Here is an 11244-nt window from a genome sequence, read left to right on the forward strand (position 1 = left end):
TGGCTCAGTGGTTGAGCATCGACCCATGCACCAAGAGGTCGCTGGTTCGATTCCCGGTCAGGGCACATGCCCAGGTTGTGGGCCAAATCCCCAGTAGGGGGCATGCAGGAGGCGGCCAGTTGATGTTTTCTCTCATTGATGTTTCTATCTCTCTCTCCCTCTCCCTTCCTCTCTCTCAAAAAAAAAAAAAAAAAAAAAAAAATCAATAAAGAAAAAAAATTTAAAGAAGCCACATCAAGACAGGTAGGAGGGGCAGAGGCTCGGATGGGCTGGTCCCACACCCCCACGTGGTGAATAAAAATCAGGAGGGAGCCCAGCCCATGTGGCTCACTGGTTAAGCATCGACCCATGCACGACCCATGCACCAAGAGGTCACCGGTTTGATTCCCAGTCAGAGCACATGCCCAGGTTGTGGGCCAAATCCCCAGTGGGGGGCATGCAGGAGGCGGCCAATCGATGTTCTCTCTCATCGATGTTCCTCTCTCACTCTCTCCCTTTCTCTCTAAAAAAATCAATAAAGAAACAAACAAAACAGAAGGGTTACCTGGGCTGTGAAGACCCTCTCCAAGGAGTGAGGGGTCCCTGTCTCACACCAGGCTCCCAACTCAGAGTTCCAGTGTCAGGAAGAAAATCCCCATCACTTCTGGCTGGAAAAACCAGTGGGAATTGAGGCTGAGGGAGGCTGAGGCTTCTGGAGTCCCAGGCAGCTCCTCTTAAAGGGCCCGCGCTCAGACTTACTTGGACTGGCTCCCTCTGGGCTCCAGTGTAGGGAGGCAACTTGGAAGGCACCAGAAACATACGGGGAAGAACTGAGTTGTTTGGCATCAGGGTGTGAGCTGGAGAGGCAGCTTTCTCCCAGAGAGACATGCTGGTGGAGGCCGTAGTTCCTTGGTGAGCCCTCCCCCACGGGGCTGGCAGACAATGCCCTGTCTCTTACCATCCTGCCTGCCTTCACTCAACATTCAGAGAAAGGACTATCTCTACTGGTTCTCCTTTCATATCCTCTCGTACCCACTCCAGTCGGGCTCCTGCCCTCACCATGTCACCCAAACCACTTTGGTCACCAATGACTTCCATGTTGGTAAAGCCATTGCCATATTCCCAGCACCCCCCAGCAGCAACTGATATATAGATCACCCCTCCCCCTGGCAACGTTCCTTACCTGGCTTGTAAGGCCTCTCCTCCATCCCTGGTTTTCCTCTGTTTCATTTCTCGTTCCTCCTCGTCTTCTGTACCTCTTAATTACGGGTGCTCCAGGGAGCACCTTGGGGTGATTCAGAATGTGCTCCTCTTCTCCACCTACACCCATTCCCATGGTCATCTCCTCTAGTCTTGTGACTTTAAATGGCACTGAGATGCTGATCAGGCTTAAATGTCTATCCCCACCTGGACGTTCCCTCTGAACTCCAGAGTGGCACACCCAACAACACACTTCTCAGCTTGGACACCTAACTGTATCTCAAACTTAAAATGGCCAAAACTAAACTCCTGTCTGTTTCCCAGCAACCCTTGTTCCTCCCTCAGCTCAACCCCGTCTCAGTAATCGCAGCTCCGTTGTTTGAGGTGTTCTGGTGAACACTCTTGTGGTAATTTATTTTATGAGGCCAGCATTACTCTCATACCATAAACCAAAGATATTACAAGAAGAGAAAACTACAAACCAATATCCCTCATAAACTTGGACACAAAGATCTTCAACAAAATATTGGTAAATCAAATCCAGCTATGTGTATAAAAAGGATAATAGAGCCCTGGCCGGTTTTGCTCAGCGGTTAGAGCGTCGGCCTGCGGTCCAGAGAGACCCGGGTTCGGTTCCTGCTAAGGGCACATACCTCGGTTGCAGTTTGTCCTCGGCCCTGGTTGGTCGTGCAGGTGGCAGCTACTCAATGTGTCCCTTTCACATCGGTGTTTCTCTCTCTCTCTCCCTCCCACTCTATCTGAACAAAAAATGGAAAAATGTCCTCGGGTAAGGATTAAAAAAAAAAAGAAGGATAATAGATGATGACCAAGTGAGTTTTATATCATGAATTCAAGGTTGGTTCAATATCTGAAAAAGCAATCAATGTAATTTACCATATAAACAGACTAAAGAAAAAAGTCATATGATCATCTCAATAAACACAGAAAAATTATTCAACAAAAGTCAATACCCATTCATAATAATAATAATAATAATAATAAAACCTCTCAACAACCAAGGTATAGAGGAAACTTCCTTAACCTTGTAAAGGGCACATAAATACATATATAAATAAAACCTACAGCTAACATTACACTTAATGGTTAAAGACTGAAAGCTTTCCCCCTAAGATCAGAAAGAAGGCAAGGATGTTCACTATGACCACTTGCTCAACATTATATTGAATTTCCTAGCCAGTGTAATAAGACAAGAAAAAGAAATAAAAAATATACAGATTGACGCCCCAGCCAGTTTGGCTCAGCGGTTGAGCGTCGGCCTACAGACCAGAGAGTCCCGGGTTCAGTTCCCGCTAGGGGCATGTACCACAAAAAAAACAAAAACAAAAAAAAACCAGATTGAATAAAATGGTCTCTATCCACAGATGGCATGATTGTCTACATAGAAAATCCCAAGAAATATGAAAAAAAAAAAAAAAAAAAGCTATAATAATTAAGAAGTGAGTTTATCAAGGTTTCAGGCTACAAGGTCAAAAGTTTGGAGTCATAACTCACATCCAGTGTTTTCCATAAATCTTTTCTTTCTCTAGGTTCAAAATCAATCTAGAATCCAAGTACTTCTTACCTCCAGTGTTATCACCCTGGTCTAAGTAGCCATCATGTCTTGCTTGGATTTTGCAAGAGCCTCTTAGCTGATCTCCCTGTTTTCACCCTCACCTCCTGCAGGATCATATCCCTCTTCTGTTCAGAACGCTCCTGGGATCTCATCTCAGTAAATATTAAAGTCTCCACAATAATACACCAGATTCATCATGATCTGCCCTGAAATGGCATCCCCTACTGTTCCCCTCTCCCCTCCCTCTAATGCAATCACAGTGGCCACCTGTTTCTCCAACAGCAATGCTGAAACTGAAGTCAACAGTAAGCATGTTTAGGTATTGGATCATAGAGTAGAGATCCAGGTATAGGCTTTAACTAAATGATTCAAGAGCTTTGGTTGTCACGTAGCTTGCAGTCAAAGATTAATAAGTTATGTTAGTCATGTCCTAGAGGCCTGCCTGTAAATCAAGTTTCAGGAAAAATGCTTAAAGTACACATTGCTTGAGATAATAGAAAATACAGATAGGTAAGCCCCAAACAGTGATAGCTTAAACAATAACAATGGTCACAAGATGATTAATGTTTGCCTTTTGCTTTAAAGATAACATTAGTGCCAATTATGAGATATCTTGCAGAATCTTGGTTCTTCAACCTAGTTAGATCAACCACAGTGAGGAAGACACCAGACAAGATGCCCTTAGGAACTGAATTAATGAGACTAAGGAAAACCACTGAAGCTTGCACAAAAAACAACCAATCAGCTTTGCCCCCCGATCCCTAACCCCTAACTCCTAACCCCAAACCCTCAATCTTTGCTCTTAAACATCCTTGATGAAAAACTATCAGGGAGTTCAGATTTTGAGCTATAGCTCATCGTTCTCCTGGCTTGGTGCCCTGCCAATGAACTGATTTAATTTCTCCACTGCACAAGTCAGTGTTTAATGTTTGGTCAAGTGGACAGACCCTCTGCAATTCAGTAACAATGCTCCCTATTCCCGGGCCTTTGCACTGGCTGTTTCTTCTACCTGGAAACCCCTTTCTCAATTATCCATATGACCCTCACCTCCTTTAGATCTTTTCTCAATGTTACCTTCTCAGTGACACCTTCTTTGATCACATTATATAAACATTGGAAGCTGCACATCCCCAGGGCTCCTTGTTCTCCTTTTGTAATTTATTTCTCTCCTTAACCCTTTACAGCCATTTGACACACTTATTATTTTTATTATTATTATTATTATTGTTTTTATTCTCACCCGAGGACATTTTTCCATTTTTTATTCAGGTAGAGTGGGAGGGAGAGAGAGGAACAGAGAGAAACATTGACGTGAAAGGACACATCGAGTGGTTGCCACCCGCACAACCGACCAGGGCCGGGGACAAACTGCAACCGAGGTACATGTCCTTAGCGGGAACTGAACCCAGGTCTCTCAGGACCGCAGGCCGACGCTCTAACCGCTGAACCAAACCGGACAGGGCGACACACATATTATTTATTCATCTTTTTTTAAAATACCTGTCTCCCCTCACTCTAGAGCAGCAGTTCTCAACCTGTAGGTCATGACCCCTTTGGGGGTCGAAGGACCCTTTCACAGTGGTCACCTAAGACCATCGGAAAACATATTTCCAATGGCGATTCATAACAGTAGCAATATCACAGTTATGAAGTAGCAACAAAAATAATTGTATGGTTATCAAAGGGTCGCAGCATTAGGAAGGTTGAGAACCACTGATCTAGAGAACATAAGCTCTATGAGGGCATCTATTTTGTTCACTGTTTCCCCCCAATATCTGGAAGATGCCTGGCAATAGAGGTGGTCAATAAATATGTTTTGAGTACATGAATCAGGGTGATGATGGGGGAAGTGTCAAGAGACTGCAGAAGCCCACTGTAAACACGTGCCCCCAGGCTGGGGAGCAGAGGGAAGGCTTCCTGAAGCAGAGTCTGTCTGAGGGAACCAGATCGAGTACACTATTCTCAGCCTAGTAGGGGCAGCTGACAACAGGCAAACAGGGGAAGCTCCCACCACCCACAAGGCTCCAAGCTCTGGCTCACCTCCTGTGCATAGGCCATTGGTGGCTCCTGTCACCACTGGAGAGGAGGAGGAGCAGAGGGGCAGCCTGACACTTTGCCCCAGCCCACCCTCAGCCCCTCTCACTGAGACCAGGCCCACATCGTTCTTGTCCTGATCCCTCTCCCCAGTCTCTGACACCTGCTCCCCTCACCTGTACAGTTTCGGGGACTTCATTCCTCCCTGGTCGACCCTGCCTTCATTTCTCTTGCTTCCAGAACTCCCCTCTGCCCTGATTGAGGGCCTCCACTTGTCACCTGTCCCCGTTCCAGCGGCCCCCATCATTACCCGCCTGACACAGAGGCCTTGCCTCTCACCTGCCCAGCTGCGTGAGCCTGGGCCAAGGGGCACCCCGGGGTACCTGGGCAGCAAGTCCGCAAAGACTGTGCCGCCCACCCTCCAGCCGCCCACAGCAGCAGGCACACGGTAGGAACCGCCCCCAGCACTCTCAGCGCTCTCAGCGTGTCGCCTTCCGACTCCATCGCCGCCCTTTTAAGTCACCAGCCCTTTTAAGTCACCAGACCTAGGGCCCAATCTAGGAGGTTGCCTTTCTGTGCGGCTATTTCAACCCTCGCTCGCCTTGCCTGCTCCGTTAACCCCTCCCACATTGCAAGCATTCGGCCACGCCCCTCACTCTAGCCAAGCCCCATTCTTTATTTTTTTTATCCTCACTCCTTTTTTTTTTTGTTCAGATAGAGTGGGAGGGGGAGAGAGAGAGAGAGAGAGAGAGAGAGAGAGAGAGAGAGAGAGAGAGAGAGAGAAACATCGACTGATTGCCACCCGCAAGACCCAACCAGGCCGGGGACAAACTGCAACGGAGGTACGTGTCCTTAGTGGGAACCGAACCCAGGCCTCTCAGGACCGCAGGCTGAGGCTGTAACCGCTGAGCCAAACCGGCCAGGGCCAAGCCCCATTCATTATTCTAGATGACGAGCCACGCCCACCAGCCCTAGCACCGCCCTCTTTACGATCTATTTAGGTCACACTGGGCCTGAAGGCCACCCCGCCTCTACCTTGCAGGTCCAGTGAAAGCCCCGTGCTCCTCCCACAGGGCTGGGGAAAGCGCACCCACAGGTGACCTTTGCTTGGGTCAGTGAACTCACCTATGCAGCTGGTGGGAGCCTCATTAGAGTTTACACAACATTAAATGTACCATACTAACTCTTTTATTTATTTATCCTCACCCCAGGACATTTTTTCCATTTTTTGTTAAGACAGAGTGGAAGGGAGAGATAAATTTCTACTCAAATCTTTTGCCCATATTTGAATTGGGTTGTTTTTTTTGTTGTTGTTGAGTTGTAGAAGGTTTTTTGTTTTGTTTTAATATGTTTTATTGATTTTAGAGAGGGAGAAGGAGAGAAACATCAGAGAACCACGCCCTCTACTGGGGAATCGAACCGGTGACCTCTAGGTGCATGCGAGGGCGCCCAACACACTGAGCCACACTTGCCAGGGCTGGGAGTTCTTTATATACTCTGAACATCAATCTCCTATCAGATGTATGATTTGTGAATACTGTTTTCTCTTCTAGAAAAGTTATATAGTTTTAGCTCTATGTCAGGTCTTTGATGCATTTTAATTTTTGTTTTTGTTAATCCTCGCCTGAGAATATTTTCCCATTAATTTTTAGATAGAATGGAAAGAAGAAAGAAGTGGAGAACGAGAGAGAGAAACATCAATGTTATGTGAGAGAGACACATCAATTGGTTGCTTTCTGCACAACCCCAACCAGGGCCAGCGATGGAACCTGCAACCCACGTACGTGCCCTGAAACCCTTTGGTCCACGGGCTGACACTTTAACTGCTGAGCTAAACTGGCCAGGGGGGTTTGGATGTTTCTTATGTCGACGGTTGGACATCTTCTCCCTCATACAAAGACAAATCCAAAATAGTGTGGTTGGCTAGGCTAGATAATGTCTCAGTGTTATTACAGAAACTGCTTCTCGATACTTCAGGAGGAAAAGAGAATTAAAATCAACAGTCCCCACCTTGCAAGTTGAGTCTTTAGAAAAACAAAGTTGACTGTAAATCTACCCACTTTTCTCACCAAGCCAACTGCAGAGCAGAGCCTTACCTATTTGTCTGTTGTTGTTGTTTTTCTTTATTGATTTTAGAGAGGGAGAGAGATGGAAACATCGATGAGAGAGAATATCAATTGGCCGCCCCCTGCATGCTCCCTACTGGGGATCGGGCCCACAACCTGGGCATGTGCCCTGACCGGGAACCAAACAGGTGACCTCTTGGTGCGTGGGTCGGTGTTCAACCACTGAGCCACACTGTCCGGGCTTACTTATTTGTCTTAAGACCAGTGAGATGCTGTCAGAAGCCCGGACATTGGGTAAACAATTGCCCCACACTTCGAAAAAAGGAAAGCTCAAATAACAATCTTTCTAGACCCCAGGATCCTCCGAGTCCTTCATAAAAAAAAAAAAAAAAAAATTTAATTGATTGATTTTAGAGAGAGAGAAAAACATCAGTTTGTTGTTCCACTCATTTTGCATTCATTGGTTGATTCTTACATGTGCCCTGACCTGGGATCGAACAGACAACCTTGATGTATTGGGGCAGGGCGACACTCTAACCAACTGAGCTACCCAGGCAGGGCCTCAGAGGAGACGATTAACATAGACTCTCATTCCTCAGGGATGTTGCTAGTCTCCCCAAGTTCTTAAAGCTTAGACTTTGTAGCTTCTACCCCAAAACACCTTGAGTCAATTGTCTCTCACTCTCCCCAAAACAAAAAGAAGCTATGTAAATCTCTAAGGGCAGCCGGTCACTGCCGCCAATAGATTATTATTCTTGCTGACCATGCTAAACCTTTATTTGCCTTCTGTTACTTAAATAGGTTACAATCCCTTCTGACTCGGGGCTTTTGCATATACTATCCCTCCTGCCTACAACTCCTTTCACATATTTGCACCTTCAGGGTTCAGCTCAAACCCACGTATCGCTTCTCTAGCAAAGCCATCTGGCTTCCCTGGTCTCATCCCCAGACAAGGTCAGCCAGATCTGTTACATCCTCACAAAACTCCTGTACCTCTTTATGACACTAATGATTGTGCCAGAAAATTTTAAACTAAATTATGAATCGTAATTATTAAAACTATCCATTTAGGCCTTGGCCGGTTTGGCTCAGCGGTAGAATGTCAGCCCTCGGACCAAAGAGTCTTGGGTTCCATTCTGGTCAAGGGCACGTACCTCAGTTGCGGTTCGGTCTCCTGGTCAGGGTTGTGCAGGAGGCAACCAATTTTTCTCTCACATCGAAGTCTCTCTCTTTCTCTCTCTCTCCCACTCTGTCTGGAGATAAACAGAAAAATATCCTCAGGTGAGGATTTAAAAATACATAAATAAGGCCCTGGCCGGTTTGGCTCAGCGGTTGGAGCGTTGGCCTGCGGTACAGAGAGACCCGGGTTCGGTTCCCGCTAAGGGCACGTACCTCGGTTGCAGTTTGTCCCCGGCCCTGGTTGGTCGTGCGGGTGGCAGCCACTCGATGTGTCCCTTCACATCGCTGTTTCTCTCTCTCTCTCTTCCTCTCTCTCCTTCCCGCTCTATCTGAACAAAAAATGGAAAAAATGTCGTCGGGTGAGGATAAAAAAAAAAAAAAAAAAAAATACATAAATAAGTAAATGAAAATAAAACTATCCATTTAGTTATGAGAATATTTTATTAATGTCTGTCTCTCCCAGTGGGCTGAGCTTGGCGAGGACCCACACTGGCTATTGCATCTCCTGTGCCCAGCACAGGACACAGAACAGGTGCCCAGTAAATAAGTGTATGTTGAGTTAACAAAATATAAATAAATGCAGAACCAGGCCAAAAACAAACAAACAAACAAAAAACCAGGGCCCTCATTTCCAGCTATAGCTTCACCTTCAATAAGCCAGGCAGGAAGGACCTCTCTCTTGGGACCCCCATTCTTAAAGAAATCACTAACTAACCCACTCCCAGCAAAGGTGTGGGGACAAGAGGAACTGATCATTTCAGTAAATGTTTTGCATTTTAATGAGTCTGCCACAGAACACTCGCACATTTCTCCATCCTGGGGACTCAGACCTCAGCTTCAGGTTGGGATAAAAGAGTGGGGAGAAGAATGAATGAGGGACTAGGGCTGGGGCGAGACGAAGAAAAAGATATCCAAGTCCTCTTAGCATCCAGGGGTCAACACAGTGACCAAACACCAAGTGTGTGATCTTTCTCTGCAAATTGGCATCATATTGCACCCAAAGTACCAGGGCAGTGTGTAGTGAGCTAAAGTGCCTGAAGGGTGCCACTACCCACCTGGAGAGTCAGGAGGCCCATTTTGTATCTGGAGCTCAGGCACAACGTGCCACCTTGGGTCAGGAGGGGGCCTCATCTTGGGCCTGATGATGGAAACCATAGGCGGTTTCCAGAACCTAGGATCAGGCAGGTAGTATGCGCAGCATAGGAAAAGGATAAAAAAGCAAAACCAATCCTAAGGGTAAAACTGGACCCAGGAGACAAGATCAGGCCAACGGGGAAGAGATTCACATGAGGAGGGGCCAGGAGATGGCAGAGCAAGGACTAAAACCAGGAGTTGGAATCAGGGCCAGCCCTGGGGAGCAGAAAAAGGGTCCAGCCCAGGCAGACAAAATTCCAGAAGTGTAGCTAGAAGTGGAGGCAGAGTCGAGGTGGTAAAGGCAGGTGCCAGGAAGCTCAGAGCCTGCAAGATGAGCTACCCAGCGGAAGAGCGGTGTCTGCACAGAGAGGACGGTGGCAGCCCCAACCAACAGATGCCAGAGCTCCTGTGGGAAGCAGCAGCATCAGCCCCTGGGAACAAACACCAAACTTAGAGAGGCAGAGCGCAAGGAAAGGTGGGGCACAGTGAGCCTTCAGGATGGAGACAGATCAAGAAGCGGCCAGTTACCCACGGGCTGGAGCCAAGCCTCAGACACGGTTGGGGAGGAACCAGGAAGGGGAGTAACCAGATGCAAGGGGGTGGGGGAGCGGCTGAGCACCATTACACCCACCCCCCAAACACACACACTACCTTATCCAGGGGGTGGGGTTGGCCCTGAGGGTGACAGCAAGATGGGAGGGGGCTATGCAGGGTACGGAACCAGGTCCCAGGGTTAGGCTGGGAGTGGGTCATGGCTAGGCCCGCGGTCCTGGGTCTTGCTCGGGCTCGGTCCCGGGCACGCCGCGGATGTCAGGCAGCAGGCAGCAGCCGGCCACGATATCCAATCGCTCGGCCAGCGCGCAGAGGTCCCCCCGCGCCAGGCGCACACTGTGGGCGGCTGCCAACCCCGCCGCCTGGGCGGCCGCCAGTCTACCGGCCAGGGCGGCCACATCGCGGCCCGCGCGGCGGTACACGCCGCTCACGGCGGCCGCTACGTCGTGGTCCAGGCGCACCTGGCTCTCCGCCAGCCTGAGCTGCAGCAGCGAGCGCGCGGGGGCGGGCGCCGGGGCCTCCTCCGTACCCCACGCCTCCCCGGCCGTTTCCCGCTGCACCACAAGTGGCGGCAGGTCCCTCGGCGCGGCCGTCGGTTCCGGTTCCGGGTCCGAGTCGGTCTCCGCGGCTTCCCCGGCCACCCGCAGCCCGGTGGGGCGGCCGCGCGTCGGGCCCGAGGGTCCGAGGTACAGCTCCTCCTCCTCCGACGAGGACGCGGAGAGCTCCGAGTCTGTCTCGGCCGCCTCTCCGCGCACCACCGTCCCGGGCTTTCGCGGAGGCCTCCGCCGGCGGCCCTGAGACGCCATGGCGCCGAGCTAGGGAGAAGAGGGGCGGAGTGGCGGCGTGAGAGGCGGGCGCCCGGCGGTGGCTAAAAGGCGCAGTTCCGGATTCCCAGCCCCGGCGCTATCTGAGCGATTTGGGCCATCTGCTTCCCTTGCCTGGGTCTCAGTTTCCTCTGCTGTCAACGGGGCTCATCATCCCTGTCGGCGATGATCGGGGCTACTGGACCCCAGCCTGTCCAGTGTACTGATAAGGAAACTGGGGACTAGCTCGATCAAGACTCAGGCCGCAGCTCAGAGTCACAAACTGGGCTCTTTCTTATTTTGGCTCCTAGCAGAGGCCACATCCGGAAGCACACGGGCTCCTGGAACTGCTCAGGGACCTGTGCCACGGTCATAGGTGTGACAGCCCAGCCGGACTCGGGAGGGTGCACTCACTAGTGGGGGTGGGGGTAGCGCTACCGCCGAAGACCTTACCGGGTCGAGGAAGCTCGGAGCCTGCGGGGCGCTAGCCAGCGGAAGGTTGTTGTCGGTACCGAGGGAGGAGGTGGCAGCCCCAACCAATAGGAAAGCAGGTTCGGCGGGCGTTGGCCAATCACGTAGGCCGCTCGGCTACCAACCAGGCGGCAGCAAGCCGCCCTCAGGCCCAACTTGGAGGGCGGGTGTAAAGAAGTATGATCAATAAAGAAGCGTTTTATCTGCGCTTCCGGGTTGTACAGCGAAGCGAGTGGACAAATAGGGATTTAAC

General features: G+C 49.8%; 1 protein-coding gene across 1 annotated transcript; it reads right to left on the minus strand.

The window, feature by feature from the left end:
- Positions 1–8469: 8469 nt before the first annotated feature.
- On the minus strand, positions 8470–11019 carry BLOC1S3 (biogenesis of lysosomal organelles complex 1 subunit 3). Its single transcript, XM_036275113.1, has 2 exons — positions 10974–11019; positions 8470–10532 (listed from the first exon to the last, which is right to left on the minus strand). Exon 2 carries the CDS (start codon positions 10521–10523, stop codon positions 9921–9923), a length of 603 nt encoding a protein of 200 aa, XP_036131006.1. The 5' UTR covers positions 10524–10532; positions 10974–11019; the 3' UTR covers positions 8470–9920.
- Between the last annotated feature and the right edge of the window lie 225 nt (positions 11020–11244).

Source organism: Molossus molossus, unplaced genomic scaffold, assembly GCF_014108415.1.
Source record: "Molossus molossus isolate mMolMol1 unplaced genomic scaffold, mMolMol1.p scaffold_m16_p_21, whole genome shotgun sequence".
In the NCBI taxonomy this organism is placed as follows: domain Eukaryota; kingdom Metazoa; phylum Chordata; class Mammalia; order Chiroptera; family Molossidae; genus Molossus; species Molossus molossus.